The sequence below is a fragment of the Calypte anna genome, chromosome 3 (assembly GCF_003957555.1).
Source record: "Calypte anna isolate BGI_N300 chromosome 3, bCalAnn1_v1.p, whole genome shotgun sequence".
In the NCBI taxonomy this organism is placed as follows: Eukaryota; Metazoa; Chordata; class Aves; order Apodiformes; family Trochilidae; genus Calypte; species Calypte anna.
The window spans coordinates 30,570,760-30,587,599 of NC_044246.1; the positions used below are offsets into that span (position 1 = coordinate 30,570,760).

At 46.1% G+C, this 16,840-nt stretch overlaps 1 protein-coding gene across 5 annotated transcripts; it reads left to right on the top strand.

Moving 5' to 3' along the window:
• Nucleotides 1–5,609: 5,609 nt before the first annotated feature.
• ZBTB2 (zinc finger and BTB domain containing 2) lies at nucleotides 5,610–16,498 on the top strand. Of its 5 annotated transcripts, none has more exons than XM_030448269.1 (3): nucleotides 5,610–5,793; nucleotides 10,840–11,023; nucleotides 12,982–16,498. In XM_030448269.1, the coding sequence occupies exons 1-3, from the start codon at nucleotides 5,751–5,753 to the stop codon at nucleotides 14,342–14,344; spliced, it is 1,590 nt and encodes a 529-aa protein (XP_030304129.1). In that variant the 5' UTR covers nucleotides 5,610–5,750; the 3' UTR covers nucleotides 14,345–16,498. The 5 variants fall into 5 exon arrangements, with proteins under 5 accessions (XP_030304129.1, XP_030304130.1, XP_030304133.1 ...); XM_030448270.1 differs by lacking the exon at nucleotides 5,610–5,793 and adding an exon at nucleotides 6,584–6,662; XM_030448273.1 differs by lacking the exon at nucleotides 5,610–5,793 and adding an exon at nucleotides 7,810–7,904.
• Nucleotides 16,499–16,840: the final 342 nt, after the last annotated feature.

Sequence of the window (16,840 nt, forward strand, 5' to 3'; positions counted from 1 at the left end):
AAAAAAGAAAATGGAATTATGGTATACCCAGAACTCTAAAACGTTGAACTCGTTAAAGAGTAGGGCTGAATGGCCAAGTTCTGTTCATACAGAACCCTGTTAGACCATCCTTTATAAGGATCCTAACTGTGCAGACTGCTTCTATCTGCACTTGGTTGGTTTTGGGGTTTTTTTTCCCTTCAGATGATGTAAAGGACAAGTCACAGAAGATTTTCTTTGGCAGATCTATCTGCTAGAAGTTCTAATACTAGCTATTTGTAAAGCTGCAAGGATGCTCAGAGCTGGGACTCCTGACTCCCAGTCCCTTTTTGTGAGGACTCCAGCTGCAGCCAGTGCCTGTTCTCAGTCTTGCTGTTCAGTACATCAGCCCCTGGATGAGCAGCTGCATACATGACACCACCCTTGATCTCTGCAAATAACTTAGGTTCGGCACAGCCAGCATATAGCAGCTTCTGTGAGAAGGATAACATTCTTACCAACTTTTTGCCTGAATCAAAAACAGAACATGGAACTAAAACATGGAAGAAAGGGTTTCTCTTTCTCATTCTACCTTAGTAAATTGAGCTGAAAGGTTGGGGAGGGAGGAAGGGGATATGAGGGCATAGCCAGATACTCTGTGCCCATCTAAACAAGTTTATTTACTGATAGCAAAATAACAAAGTTGCCATATAGAGGTATGTACCAGACACCACTTGGACTGCTTATTGCTCTCTGTGACACAGATGATGTATCTCAGGTGTAAGATGACAGAGATTATGTCCTTGGTAGCAACAATGCTTGTGATGAACCTTTTCCGAGTCAGGGACCCTTATGTACAGACCAATTTAGAAACAGTGAAAGGTACTGGTGTACTGAGTTTACCAGCTTGTTTTTCCCAATCACTTCCCTAGACCAAAGAAAGTCCAAAGAGAGTCCACAGGCAGGAAACAACTGATCTGTGATGTACTGGCAGCTCATATCTGCCAAGGGTCTCTTTATCCTTTCCTACAGACTGGTTTATGATACAAGCATGACAGCTACCAAGAAACACAGCATCTTATGTAGACTGAGACAGTAAGTGATATACACGGGGTTTCAAATACAAAACCACTGCCCAACTCTCAAGGGAAGCGGCAGGTGGGGTAGGAAGGAAGCTTAGCCTATAGGTCTTAACTGTCCAGGAGGTAGAAATAGTGTCTTGAAATGTATATAGCCCCATCTGAGAAAAAAAAAAAATTAAGAAACTGTAATTCTTTAGAATCATCATGAAAGCAAAAATATTTGTTAGCCTTTGAAAATTATTTTTCCAGAGCTTTACACTGTTTAGTGTAAAGTCTGTTTGTGTGTAGTTTGTTTCTCCTGATGTCCCAAGTGCCTGCCAGGGACATTGCCATCACTTGTGTGCTCTGTACCACACGTATAACCCAGGTGAACAAATCTCAGAAAACTAAGTAATTCCAACAGTTTGGGATCAGAGTAAGATCTCAACAGACGGAGTAAGAGTTGGACAGATTTGGTTACACTAGAGAAACAGAACAAAAAAATCCCCTCTCGTCAGACACACAGCATGACAACCACCCCCATTTCTGATTCTTTAAACTTAAAACAACAAACTTGAAAAAAGGACAACCATTATTTTCCTTCACTACTTTTCTTCAAACATTATTTTCCTTCACTTCTAAATGTTGAAGGCATCACAGCTACAGCTAGTACCACAATTTCTCTGTTAGTGCTCATTCATTTGGCTGTTTATGTCCATCTTCAAGTTCCAGCCATTCAAGAAATACGTGACTACTAAACGATAGTAACCACAAAGTACCATTGCACTCCAAATACTTTTTTAAACACTTTCCTAACTGAAAGTGAGCCAATGATGACTCTCGCATTTATTCAAAACTGTTTATTAAGTATCTCATGAGCTTGAAAGTCACAATATAAATACTACATAGTAACATAGTATCAACGATATTTCAATTACAGCTTCTTTCTCCACAGACTACCTCAGATGCACGGGCTTTAAAAATGCACTGGGAACAGTGGCAGTTTGACTCCTTTTTTCCAAGGAAAATGAAACATGCAAGTGCCTGCACTTCTATAGTCGTGCTCCACCCAAGAATGCATAGTCCAGTTAGCACTTAAAAGCAGGCAGGGCTCATGCAACAGGCTCATCTGAGACTAAAGCAAAGCCAGAAAGCAGAAGGCTAATCTACACTGCAGAAACTGCATCAGCTCAGTTATACCAAGAGCTCCTGATGGAGACAAGACTCCTAACAAGACTCTATTCCTACAGTTAAACCATCTCCTTAGATGACAAATATTGTACTAAAAGAAAGTGTATGGTTATTATTCTTTCTTTCCCAGGCTAAATTGCAGCTACTCATTAGCTGTTGATAAAGCTTTGTTCACCAAGTGTAGCAACAATTCCTAATTAACGTATTGATCCAGAAAAACAGCTTAGGCTACAGAGCAGCAAAGATTTATTTCTTCATCTTTTCTCCTTACACAGCATACACAAAAAATGGCTTATACACTAAGTTTGCCTTTACTTATAGGGCAGAAAGATCTACTTGCAACAAAAATGTGAAAGCTTGGGTCTGCCGGGGAGCTGACCACTTGCCTATCATGAACACACCCCAGCAGCCTCCCGGTGTCACAGAAGCCAAGGAAAGAAAAAAAACCAAGAGTCATTTCATGCCTGTGGCTATGCACCTACATCAGGGTTTTTCTTGGGGGATCGCTTTTGTGTGCTTTGTGTTTCCAGTGCTGTGTGAAAGATGAGTAACTTTTGGACCAAGTGTGTGAAAAACCCTACCAGGGAGGGAGGATGTCCCTGGATGAAAAGGTTGGAGTCTATCAGAGGTTCAATATTTACTCACCTAGCAAGAAGCTACTGAAGCTGTCACGCTTCCCACTGAGCCTTCTCACCAACATAAATCAGAAGCGAAAGTGTTAGAAATGGCAGCTGTGCTAATAAAACAGATTTACAGCATTGATGTAAACCTGTGTTTTACTACAGCAGTACCAGCACGGAAGAGGTGCTCAACACCTTCAGGAAAGGCCTCCCACCCACTGCCTGGGACTCGCAGCTATCAGCTCTCCACAGCAGAGACTGCAGCAGTCCCGTGGGAGTGGGTCAGCAAAGAACTCTGGAGAACAAGGGCTCTGCTGATTTTTCTGAAATGCTGAGGAGCTTGAAAACTCACTGAAAATCTATGTACCTTGAGTGTGATTATAGTCACTAGAGCTGTTCAGGTTCTGACTATACTAACAAAAAAAATCTGCTGTTCCACTCCAGCTTTCAACTGAACTCTACCAAAAAGCCACATTTGCAGCACCTGGGTCTGGATCAAGCTCCTCCCACTGCTCAAGTGAATTTTTACTCAGATTAGCAGACACCTTTGCCATCCCATTAACATTTAGATCATCAGCAGTATGCTCATTTGCAATGCAAAATATGATTTCAGGAGACAAAAATCAGCCTTTAATCTGAGTACACACAGACCAAAGCAAAACCAAAAGCCTAGGGCCTGTTCCTATCATAAACAGCAACACAACTAAGAATCCTCTCAGGTATGTAGTAATATCTCAATCTGTCTGCACAGTCCTTTCAAAACCTCATAAAACTAGGAAAGAAATCCTAAACAAGTATCCCAAGAAACTCGAGGGGGAAAAAAGTCAGCAGATAAAAACTAAAAGCTCAGTAATAATTCTTAATGAGACAAAGATAAATGTTAATTACAATTTCAGGTGCACGGACTGTAACTGTTAAAAAAAAATCTCAAAAGATGAGAAGGAAGTGAAATTTTAGATTCACAGCTTAAGTCAGGTGTCCAAAATACCTGCTTGTTGAACTGCTTAGTGCTCTCTGGGACACAGACGATGTGTCTCAGGTGTAAGTCATCACTCAAAGTGTGAAGTTTGGTGGCATTGAACTCAACCCAGAAATCCTTGGCCTGGAATCCAACAGGATGCTTTCAATTTAAGAACTGTATTTTTGCTGGGTTAAAGTATTGCAGTAAGGAATAAAAAAAAATAAAATAAAATAAAATAAAAGCTTTAGAACTTAATTATGATCTATTAATTAAAAAAATTTCAAAAGCTAAGTAATTTTTTCCAGTTTGAGAGGACAGAGAAGAATCCCACACAAATGCTGACAGAGAAGTACTGAAGTGCCACACGCAAGAGAAAAAACAGGCCACAAACTCTGCCAGAAACACAGTGGTTTTCCTAAATAGCCCACTCAATTTAATTAGTAATTATATCATTTTCACCATCTTCCATGAGAATGAGACAAGTCACCCCCTACCAAGAAACTTAAGTTCAAATGTCAATCTACTTTATTATGTATTTTCCTTGCGAAACTGAAATGCAAGTGAAACGTAAAGGAAAAACCTGGCCAAACAGACTGGTTAAATACACTCTTTTGTGTATTTGCACTTTTGCCACGTGCTCACATAGCAGAACTCAGAGAGCTATTGAAAACACATCCCTTGTAGTTCAGCACATCACAGGTACTCCAGGCAGATCCTAAAGATGCTGCTCTGTTCATCTGCTTTGTTCAAAATACTGCAACAGCAGCAAACAAGACTATCCACTTTCAGCTCCACTAAAATTAAAAATAAGTTGTTAGGCTTTGGGGTTGGTATTTTTTTAAGACTTAACTAGTTTTCAAGTGCAGTTTCATTTGGGCATGTAAATTATTATTCATGAACACAGACTCAAGCTTTGTCTATCAAGACTTTCATCAACTTCACTGAGACAGCAGGGTCAGACTCCCATAAAACTGGCCTAGTCCTTGATCAATATAGATCCTGTAAAAATAACTATACCCTGGGATGACTGCAATCATCTGTTGATTTACAAGCAAGACAAGATACAAGATTCCTTCCTCCCTCCCCCTCTCAGCACGTTTTATGTCAATTAAAAGAACGTGGGCCTTCTTTCTATAGCAAGTCTTACTTAATGACTACTGCGGAAACATCATCCCAGCCACAGCTAGTCCACCGAAAGGTTGCTTAGATAAGGATCTTTTAAAAAGGTAATAATAATCTGGACCTAATTCAAACGGTTGACATGGCAGCATATGGTGTTCCTAAGGAACAGCACAGAGCACACTTAACAATGGCAGGAGCAGGCCCCTGGGGCAGGGGGTGCAAAGCGGATGTCACCTTACACAAGGTGCAGGTCCAGATCATGCCCAAACCGATTCTCTGACTCAGAGAAATCACACCTAAGCCCGACACAGAGCTCACCCTTCCATTTCTTCAGGGACCTCCCAGCCCCGTGCTGAAGACGACCTCCCTGCTTCACAGTGACGACTCTTAATAACTTTTGCAAGACCAACAATTTTTTCACGTATCACAGTACCCGTTGGTGCATTCATCTGCGCAGTTTTAAAAGCACCCGTGAATTCTGCACCACGCCTTAGACTTGGATAAAACAAGGCCGGGCCACAGCAGCCTTTCCTCCACACTCCACCGCAACCGAACCTGCGGTTGCGCAAAGTTAGATTTGACTTTTATGGGAGACTGCAGCGTGTCCCCTGTTTAAAAAGCCGAGTTAAAAATACCCAGTTCAAATAACTTCACCAAACAGACCAAATGCTAACCCCAGCTTCCCACGTTTGTACTCTGAATCACTCTTTTTCCAAGTGAACTTCTCACCTCCCTGCCTTGACAGTTCAACCTCCACAAGCCCGGGTCAGTCTCCACAGACGGACCCGGCAAGTCCCCCGCCACCAGCCGAAGCACCGAACCCAGACCTGGCTATAAATGACACCTGGAGGGAGGCCAGGACCGGGACACCGCTCACAAAGTTCGTGCCCCTGAGCCTCGGGATATCACGTCCCAGCCCTCGCTCCGTTTCTGCCGGTTTGCCCCCGTCTCCCCAGGGGTCCCCGGTGGCTCGGCGGGAAGCGGAGGGACGAACCTGCGCCCGCCACTTGTGCCCAGGACGGCGAAAGGGAGGGATCCCGCCGCGGCGAGATTCACTCAGCCGCCAAGCGGTGCCCGGTGCCCGCCGAGCCCGGGCGCCCCCGGCGGCGGGCAGCCCCTGCCGCCGCGGCGAGGCCGGCAGTGCGCGGGGAAGGCTCCGGCGAGCGGAGCGCCGCCCTGTCCCGTCCCGTCCCCGCACGCTGCAGCGGCCCCGAGCCGGGACCGCCGAGTAGCCGGCAGCAGCCCGGCCCGTTATTCCGCATCCCGGACGGCGAAGGGGCGCCGGCAGTCGAGGGGCCACCCCCGACCAGCAGCGGCGAGGGGTCGGCTGCACCGGCACCAACCCTCGAGAGTTTTAAAGGGACAGCGCGCCCGCCGCGGGGCCGGCCCGCCGCTCCGCCGGTGGCAGCCGTTTTCGGCCGAGGGGGTGCCCGGGAGCACGGCGGCGGCGGGGCCGGTCCCGCCGGTGCGGCCCGCGCGGCGGGCGGGGGAGGGAGGGGCGGGCGGGGGCTGGGTGGCTCCTGCTGCTGCTGCTGCCGCCACAGCGCTCGCCGCCTCCCCTCCCCCCCGGCGGGGGCTCCTCGCTGCAGCCTCTGTGCTCCGCTCTCGGTCATGTGACCCTAACGTAACCGGACAGGAAAAGCCGCCGCCGCCGCCGCCGCGCTGACTCCGTTGTTGCTGCTGCTGCTGGGCGCGGAGACGGCGGCGGCCCGCGCGGCACCAGGCGCCTCGGCGGCCCGCGCCCCTCAGGTGAGCACCGGCCGCGCCGCGCACCGCGGGGGATCCCGGCGCCGCCCGCACGTGCGCCCGGCCCCGCCGTACCGGTCGCGGCCCGGGCCGAGGCGGCGGCAGCGGCGGCGCGCGGGCGAGCGTGGGGGCGCGGCGGGGCCTGCTCGGCCCTACCTCCTCATTGTGTGCGAGGGGCGCTCAGCCGCGGGGCCCGGCCGCGGCGGGCCGAGGGGGGCGCGGAGGAGGAGGGCTGCGCCTGGCGCCGCTGGGGCTGCCTGGCCTCCTGACAAACCCCCGCCGGGCCGGGCCGGGCCGGGCGGCTCCATCCGGGACACAGCCCGGGGGGGCGGCGGGGGGGGGGGGATGGGCCCGCGCGGAGGGGAGGGCCAGGCCGGGGTGGGGGATGTGGGCCGCGCCGCGGTAGGGAGGGAGGAGGCAGGAGGGAGGAAGGAGGGGGCGGGAGGCCGGTGTCGCCCGGTGCCGGGCTCGTCGTGGCCGGTTGAGGCCCGCGCGCCCTCCCTCCGTCCCTCCCGCCGCGGGGCGGCCCCCCCGTCCGGCGGCATCCGGCGCAGGGGAGGGCGGGGAGGAGGGCGCCGCGCGGCGCGGGAGGGGCAGCCCCGCCTGTCTCTCCTCGCAGGCTTGGGCGGCCCTGGCGGCGGCAGCGGCGGCGGTTCCCGTCTCGCGCGCCCTGGCGGCTTCGCTCGCGCTGCGTCTCGCGCCGTCTCCGTCCGTCCGTGCGCGCGTGGCGTGGGCGGGAGGGGAGGAGAGGAGAGGGGGAAAGGAGGGGGGAGGGAGGGAGGGGCGGAGGCGGTGGGAGAGAGGGATGGAGGTGGAGAGAGGGGAGGAGGGACGGGCGGGGTGTAGCCAGTTAGAGCGGACCGCGGACACCCGGCCTTCCGCCCCGGCGGCCAATGGGAGGGCTCCGGCACCTGTGCCACAGAGGCCGAGCGTGACTCCGGGGAGGAGGAGGAGGAGCGGGGCAGGCGGCAGGGCCACGCCTCCCTCCGGCCCCCCCCGCTCCCCCGCCGCCTCGAGCGTCCCTCTGCCGCGCGCTACGGCGCCGTCAGGCGGTGGCAGCGCCCGCGCGGCGCGCGCGCGCCGCGGCTCCCCGTTCCCGCTGCCGGTGCGCGCGCGCGCGGTCCCGTTGCGGCGGGCGGAGCCGGCCCGGGCCCCAGCGCGAGCCTCCGGCAGGCTCTGGGCAGCGGGCGGCCCGTGCCACCCCCGCCCCGAACCCGCTGCCCAGTGGCTGCCGTTCCTCCGGAGGTGCGGGGCTCCCGGTCGGTGGGGCGCGTTTGTCGGCGACCGGGCCGGGCCGGAACCCTCCGTGGCTGGAGGGGCCGGGTGTCGGCGGGAGGTGGGTGTGTGCCGGGTGTGTGCGGGCAGAGCAGGAAGCGGCGGGCAGCAGCTGCGTCCTCTGTCTTGTCAGCACGACCGCCGTGTGCCCGTCCCGTCCCGTCCCGTCCCGGGCGGCTGTCAGCCTCCTCTCCCTTCTGTCTCGTCGCTCACAGCGATTTTCCACTCGGCCCGTTTCTCCTCCGGAGCGGTACCGGCTCCTTCCCAGTCTCATCTGTGACTGGTGCCAATCGCTTTTCCTCCGTGGCTTTCCAAGTAAACGCACGGTTTCTGAAAAGGCTCAGCCCGGCGTGGGCTTTCGTCCGGTGTTGAGCAAACGAGGTAATTTCGAAAGTTTTGGTAAAGCTGGGCCGGGCCAGCCGGTCAGCAGTGCCGTGCCAGGACTGTGCCTGCAGGGTCAGGGCGCAGGAAGTTATTTCGCACGGTTGTTCAGTCGGCCAGCGCTAAAACACAGCCTTGTTGGTGTTAGTGTCAGCATTTAGTTTTGCATAAAATTTGCAAATCATGAAGATAGGCGTATCTATAAGGTACTTCTCTGCATGAGTCAAAGTCTTTTCCTCCGCCCTGTCATTTCTTTTGAGTGTAATTTTTCTGGTGGTTTCAGTTCAAAGCATTTCAAGATCTTTTAGAAACACACCAAAACTTAGTGCTGCGCATGGGTACACGGTGTCATTTTATGGAAAAATTAATTCAGGTCTCTGGTGAAGGGTAACAAGTTCACCTGCCACTGGGACTGCTGTGTGGATAAGGGTGAAACCATAACCTAAACAAGCATGGGATGATAGTAGCTTGAAACTAGATTGACATTCTGGCTTGGAGTTCCCTCACATCAATGGTTTGCTCTGCTTGACAAATCTGCTTGACTTGCTGTCCAAATATAATCCAGGCCTCACACTGATGAATTAAAAAAATATCATACGCATAGAATAATATAAATAAAACCTGGAAAAAAAAAGAAAAATTGAATGTGTTTTCTGTAATATCACAAAGTCTACCTGCATGGAGCATCTTGCAGGCTTAGATAATTAAAATAGTTTTTGTTGATAGTTTTGATGACAGCAAGTTGTTTGTTGTTTTTTTGTTTGTTTTTTTAGAGAGAGAAAGGGAGAGGATTCTAGCATATTGTTTACACAGCCATAATTATCAAAACACTGATTTAGGGCAGAGAGTAGGGACCTGCAGAGAGTTGGAACCTGGTTTTTGTTTTGTTTTGTTTTTTACACTTAACTCCTGTTAAGTGTAAGAAAATAATCAATGTATCTTAAATTGTGTTTCTTTCGTGGCCCATACACCCCCTGACTCAAACGCATTGTGATCTCCTATGGATGCAGAGAAATGCATTTGATCAGCCTGGTTGCTGATTTAAATACAAGGGCATTCTTCACTCTCCAGCAAGTAGAAATACTTGTTTCTTCAATAACTGAACTTATTGGCATAAGTGTAATGCACTTTTCTTCTCTTTCCCCAAAGCCACTCTCTTCATGCATAGAAGAAACAAGCTGTTTGTACCTTACATGGCATTTCAATAGCTTCTCTCTAAATTTGGAGAGGAAAAAACCCAAAACTTTCTACAAGTCAACCATTTTTTATGTACTTCTGATTTCTCTTTCTTTTCTGTTCATAGAGCATCTGCACTGTTCTGGGCATAATAAGCCCAGGTATTTTGTCCACTTCTCTTGCTGTTCTACCTGGCTACATACAGCCCTACATTACTTCATCCCTTCAGTTTTTCTGCCCGAAATTCTGTTTTTGTTAAGTTCCTATCCACTTACTGATCTTACTAGCCATATACTTATCCATCCAACCATATGCAACTGCCCTACTGTGTTTCCTTTGGGTTTTTTTCCCCAGAGTTACCAATTATTGCTTCCAAGCCTGCCCCTGAATTCCTAAGAAAAAATCTATAGCTCCTAGGTAGATCTTTGAGAGCACTCTCCAGCAAGGAAGTACAAGCAAATGTGGAAAGCTGCAAAAGCCCTGGTTTAGGGAGGCTCAGATTGGTGCCACGTTTCACCATTATCCTACCTTGTATCTGTGGCCAGCAATTAATGGAACTGCATCTCTTGCCTTTGAGTTTCTTTATTTGCTAGGCAAGCATGAGGCACTCTGTCATGCAGGCTCCTTACAAAATGCTGTTGTAACTGATCTCAATAAATAAACAAATAGCTGTTGAGTGAAAAGTTTGGTACCTCCTGTTCTGATAGGTTTGCCAATACCTAGGGTGAATTAATTATTTCAGCCAGGGAAGTCTTCAGGTATGTATCTGGTATTTCCCAAGAAAGGGCATAACCATCAGAAATGCTTAATTATTTAATGTTGGGTTTGTATTCAGTTGGATGTACATATACTTTTATCTGGGTTCTTCAGTATCTGTATATATCTTTTTTGCAGAAGTTATTTAGCTTGTCTTTTATCAGGTTCTGCTTTTGTCTCTCCCACTCACTGAGGTAAGGGTGACAGATACTAGAAGGGAGAATTATTTTTCCTGTTTGAACAGACAGATGGTAGCCCAAATAATACTTAGTTATTCCTATTACAAATAGATGGGCTTACTACCTATTAATATTTCTTCTCCTTTCTGTATCAAATTCCCCCCAGTGCCTCTTCAAAAGTCTCCAGTCCTGTCTCTGCTTTTTTCTTTTAAGAGTCAGCAAATCACTTGCACCTTTGTGAATTGCATTGTTCATCATGAAACACAGCCCACACATAACAAACCATTTATACAGTAGCTTGGGATCAAGAGGTGTTAATAAAGCATGATATATGGGAATTATAGGAAAACAACCATTCTGGTGTGTCTGTGCATCTACTGTTAAGTTTTACATGGAAGTCATTTGTTTTTCAGAGTGTGAAAAAATGGATTTGGCCAACCATGGACTTATTCTGCTGCAGCAACTCAATGCTCAGAGAGAGTTCGGTTTCCTGTGTGACTGCACAGTTGCCATTGGTGATGTCTACTTCAAGGCACACAAATCAGTCCTTGCATCTTTCTCCAACTACTTCAAGATGCTGTTTGTTCATCAAACCAGGTAACTAAAAAGGTTCACTGTTTAAGTGTTGTTCAGTTAGCTAAGGCAAGGTGGTCTAGCAACATTTTGAAACAAGACGATGTTCTTGTTTCTCCTGGCTATAACATAAGGAATACAGAATAGTCATATCTGCAAACTGGAATCTCAGTTTAAAACATACTAAAGTTGAACTGTGATTAATTTTAAAATGTTATAATTAAGAACAAGTTCTTTATCCTTAAAAAAACCCATAGAATCCTAGCATTGAATACTTAAAGAATCCTGTCTTCACTCTTGCACTTTCCTTCCCCCACTCACTTATCTTCTCCGCTGTCTTGGCGCTGGTCTTGACATTTCCAAAACGTTATAGACAACCCAGTAAGTGTTTGCTAGGAGAAATGGACTTATAAATGAGGATAATATGTTTCATTTTTTTTATAGCTTGCACCTAAGTTGGGTAAATAATAAAGACTACACAGTGGAATAAAGAAGTTGTAAAGGAGTTCATGGGGGCTTTAGGAGGGGTTGGGTTGTTTTGGTTTTTGTTTTATTTTTGTGGCCAGCCTTTTATGGAGGACACTGAAAAGATAACAGAAGTGTAAGACTCTTAAATATTTTTTGGTCTTTTCTTTTTCCCAGTCATTTGAACTAGCTCAAAAAGTTTATTTTAGGTGAGTGAAACTTAACTCTTTGCCTAAGAGTTCTTAGTCAAAAGTAAACACCAAGGACAGAAATGCATGTTTATTTCTGAGACAGGACTGCAGGCAGATATATCTATTGGTCTTGATGCTCCATCAAGAGCACACAGTCATGGTGAAGATAGAACAGCAAAATTTCTATTTGAGTAATATATCTAAATTCAAAATCAGTCAGAGAGAGAGCTTGAGGAGGATGAACTTCAAGAAATGGAAGGACTGGCTGTAATTTCCTCCTCAGCTTGGTAGCTTACTCTGTTCAGAGCATTCAGATTGCAGTGTACTGCCATGTCCATTTCTGGATTTCTTATTTAACTGTTTAATGGAAGAGCTACAAATAACTCTGAAAAAGTATTAGAATCTCCACACCTCTCTCGTTAGCTAACAGGCATAACCAAGGTGTTCCTGATTTTCTTTCTGCTTCTGTGAACCTTGCCTCTCTTTCTGCACAGAGATCCAGCTTCAACCGAAGGAGTGGTGCGTTTTTCAGTCCAGAGTATCCTAGAGGTTGATGCATGCACTCAGCTGGAGGATGGTGTTGGTTTCAGTCCTGTTAGCCTGAAGAGGGCATCACAGCTAAAGCTTCTCCCTTTGTGGAGTGTTTTAACCGAGGGACTGTTAGGCTGACCACTAGGCTGACCATACCACTGGTGCTACTGTTTCTTACTTACTCCCAGTTCAAGAAAGAAGCTACTATTTTGCTTTGAAAGGAGCCTGGCCTCCTCGGGTTAGATGTGCCCAGGCTACACCTGTTGCATCGCATTCTGTCCTGCAGAGTTTCTGGATGGTAATGCAGTTGAGACAAGGTGATACCACACGTTTGCAGAACTGTAGCGGTAAACAGTGGTAAGCCATAGAAGCCAAACAGGCAAGTACCAGGTGAATTTTAGGTGTTTTCAGGGTTGGGTACTGAGGAAAGTTTAATTGACTCTGAATTTGACTCCAGTCCTAGCAGATTTTAATTTAGTTACATTAGCTACTAAAAAGGGGGAAGATATCCTTGCCATTCACAAAATGTATTAATATATGAGAAAAAATCTATAAAATAACTGCAATGTAGAAAGATGTAGATTGCAATGGGACAGCTTTGTCTTTCAAGACAGGTACTTTCCTTGGCCGACAAGATTAGTTCTTTTACATTAAAGCATTTCTTTGTATTTATTGCGGATTCTGCCTTTTGAATTAAAGTAGATGCCTGAGATTTTTCTCGATGCTTGAATAGCCTAGATCTGTTAAAAAAAGATTTTCCTTATCTTTTATTGATCATTTTGCTTCACCTTTCAGTGAATGTGTCCGTTTGAAAGCGACTGACATACAGCCAGATATCTTCAGTTATCTCTTGCATTTGATGTACACCGGGAAGATGGCACCGCAACTCATTGACCCAGTTCGACTAGAACAGGGCATAAAGTTTCTGCATGCATATCCACTAATTCAAGAGGCCAGCCTTGCAAGTCAGGGAACTTTTTCTCACCCAGATCAAGTTTTTCCATTAGCATCTTCATTATATGGCATCCAGATTGCAGATCACCAGATAAGACATCCCACTAAAGTCACGTCAGCGACTGAGAAACTCGGGCGAGAACCAAGGCCACAGACATCACGGATGAACCAAGAGCAGGTTTCTGAAGGCCCACAGCTCTCGCAGTTAGCTACAACTCTGCCACAAGTGACCAGGACAAATATGTCCACTTCTGACCCATTGCCATCCTCTTTATCCCCAGAATTGGTATCTGGTGCTGGTAATAATTCACCTGCAGGAGAAGAGGTCAACATGGAAGCGTCTTCTTCCGACGAACAGCCTGCCTCACTCACAATAGCACACGTCAAACCAAGCATTATGAAAAGGAATGGCAGCTTCCCAAAATACTATGCCTGCCACCTCTGTGGTCGCCGGTTCAATTTGCGAAGTAGTTTGCGTGAGCACCTGCAGATTCACACAGGAGTTCCCTTCACATCAAGCCAGCAAGGAGAAAGCAATATTTCTTTGTCTCTCTGTAACAACACAGCTGATAAAGATGCTGTGGAAGTGCCTGAAGCAGGGATGATTAGTGACAGCGAGCTGCAGCAGATCTCAGACTCCCCAATAATTGATGGGCAGCAGCAGTCAGAGACACCTCCCCCCTCCGACATTGCAGACATAGACAACTTGGAGCAGGCAGATCAAGAGAGGGAGGTAAAAAGACGGAAATACGAGTGTTCCATCTGTGGTCGCAAATTTATTCAGAAAAGCCACTGGAGGGAGCACATGTACATACACACTGGTAAACCCTTCAAGTGCAGCACTTGTGACAAAAGCTTTTGTAGGGCTAACCAGGCTGCCAGACACGTGTGCCTAAACCAGAGCATGGACACGTACACCATGGTGGACAAACAGACTCTGGAACTCTGTACTTTTGAGGAAGGCAGTCAAATGGACAACATGCTAGTACAGACCAACAAGCCCTACAAATGTAACTTGTGTGACAAAACGTTTTCAACTCCCAATGAAGTAGTCAAACATTCGTGCCAAAATCAAAACTCTGTCTTTACGCTAGAGGAAGATCGCTCCATTCTGCTAGGTGGTGGGGACACAGAAGCCACGGAGACTGATAATGCAGTGTTAGCCTCCATCAAAAAGGAGCAGGAAGCAGTGTTGTTAGACTGAATGTGAAACCTGTATCAATTTTTTAAAGGTTCTTTACTCATTTTTTATTAAATCAATTTTTTCCTCCCACCTCTTACCTCACTTACCCCTGCCATCTTTTCCAACAGCCTCCTTCCCGCCCTTTGTCTTCAGCAACCAGAACTGTACTGGCACGTTAGAAAATGGGACTTTGCCTCTCCCACCAAAACAAACAGAAAGCTCTTGCATCAAACCAAAATGTAATTGATTTTAATACAAAGGAACATGTGAAAATAATAATCCAGCTAACTATGTTGATAGTATTAGTTAATCCAAATTTAATAGATTTTAAACAAAATTTAGATTGCTTAAAGTGTATTTAGGTACAATGATGAGTGTAATGAGAAACAGTATCAGTTTGGTAAGCAAAGAAATAAATATATATTTAGTTTCCCTGGTAAAAGGCATTTCAAAAAGATCTGGCAAATATATACCACGCTTTTTAGAAATCCACATGCAAGTTGATTAAGGTTATAACTTAAAGTCCTCAGGATTTTTCTCAATGAACACAAAAAATCTCTGTTCATTGAGTTAAAAAGAGCTGAGGGTGTTTGGTTTCTTTCAGGTCCATGCTTTCTGTCAAGTATGCCTTTGGGTATCTGTTTCAAATAACATCATTGAGTCAAGCGAAGTAGTTGCTTAGTCAAATTTTGACTTAAGTAGCTATAATAATAATGTGATGGCAATCTTTATATATATATATATAAAATCCCTTACATGTACAAAGATTTATATATATATATATATATAAAGTATTTTTGTGTATATTTGGTACAGGTAAATAAATGCACACATCCTTTGTAGGTAACGGGCTGTCTGCCCTCAGATTCAGCCCAGAAAGCTCTTTAGGTTGACAAAAACAGTCATTGCACAGGTAATTTTTAATCAGATTTAAAATGTCCTGAGCTGTGTGCATTTTTATTGGCCTGCTGAAGAGAAACTAATAGGTAAGTGTTGTCACCTAAGCTGCAAAGGAAACTAGAGAAGTGATGTACTGGTTAGCTCTGTACCACATCAGCACAACACATGCATGTGGTGTTAGCTATAGGTTTGGGTCATTCCAGATAAAAGGAGAGAGAATATTTATTGCCTCACTCAGGCAAGAAGTGTCCATGATTTTATTTGGTCTAATGGTGTGAGTCAAGAGGAAGAAGAACTGGTCAGAGATGCTTTAGAGGGGATCATGGTTGTTTTAAAGTGAATCGCTTTGCTGACTGGCAAATTCTGCTCTGTGAGTATCCCGCTATTTTCAAAGCCAAGACAAAGCCGGCAGAAACTGAAAGAGTGAATTCTGTAGTATTAGTTATAGCTGATGGTGTAGCACTGCATCTTTGTGTTAAAAATCAAGTGGCTGATTCTTATTATTTTATATAGATGCCCAGATTTTTTGCTGGTAGCCTCTAAACCGAAACTGACAGCAGCAGTGAAACTCACTGAACAGTTGCGGGGCCGACAGAAGGCGTAAGCGGACAGAACGAGTGCCCCATGGTAAATGGAGACAGTGTGTGTTTTGGGGGGAGGGGTGGGAGAGGGCAAGTCATAAACCACAACTCTTCTCTGTGTATACGTTTAAACTGAGTATCATCTTTTTGTGTATAGTTAAGTTCTCAGATTTGTAAGTTTTTATACATCATTTCACTGAATAAAAACTGAATTAAATGGGATATGATTTGTTGAGTTGAAGGAGAAAGGTGGTTGGTCTTCAGTCTTCCTGAAAGAGCTCTTACTGAATCGGTTTAAAAGCTAAGCAATGTATTCTGTGTATCAGACTGAAACCTCTGTCATACAGATGAACAAACAGCTTACTGAACCTCTAGAACAGTGGATCTAGCATAAAGGGTCATTACGTATTCATTTTTCCAGTTTATTATAACATGACAAATATTGTAAAGTTTATTGTGAGTGGTGTTGAGTTTTGTTATCTCTCTTGTATTAGAGTAATAGATTTTAAATCAGTTGATTTTTCTTCAACGTATAGAAGTGTTTTGAGGTAAAAAAGTAACATCTTACATTATTATTTTAGTGTTGCCCGTTTTGAAACTTTTTTAGGATCTTCATTTACCAGTATGATTTCTTTAAATGTATTTTGTATTTCACCTCACTAAGTCTGAAATGCTCTCAGAGCAGGAAAAAAAAAAGAAAAACCAAAACCAAAACTAATAAATCTTTTCTAATTCAGGGTGAGGTCAGCTTTTGAGGTAACTATGGTTTAAGGGTATAGTCACAAGTTCATTTCCATAATTACTACAGCTGTTAAAGGTGCTGCCACCTCAGCTATTAGTTACTGCTTAGGCAGATGCTCTTCTTTTTCAGAGCTCCAGCTCTGCTCCAATGCAGAGTACAACAGTTCAGCTTAGCTCCCCAGGTGGGTTGGTTGTATCAGCAGGGTACATATGGCCACATCATTTTTTGTGAGACACCCAGCAGTCCAAGTCCTTACCATATTCCTGCTCTCACCTCTCCTTTTCCACTGTTTGG

Bases quoted from the DNA above. Each gene is read 5' to 3' on its own strand.
- ZBTB2 (XM_030448269.1), top strand. From the start codon at position 5,751: ATGACACCTGGAGGGAGGCCAGGACCGGGACACCGCTCACAAA. The intron at 5,794-10,839 runs GTTCGTGCCCCT...TTTGTTTTTCAG, and splicing joins ACCGGGACACCGCTCACAAA to AGTGTGAAAAAATGGATTTG. The intron at 11,024-12,981 runs GTAACTAAAAAG...TTCACCTTTCAG, and splicing joins CTGTTTGTTCATCAAACCAG to TGAATGTGTCCGTTTGAAAG.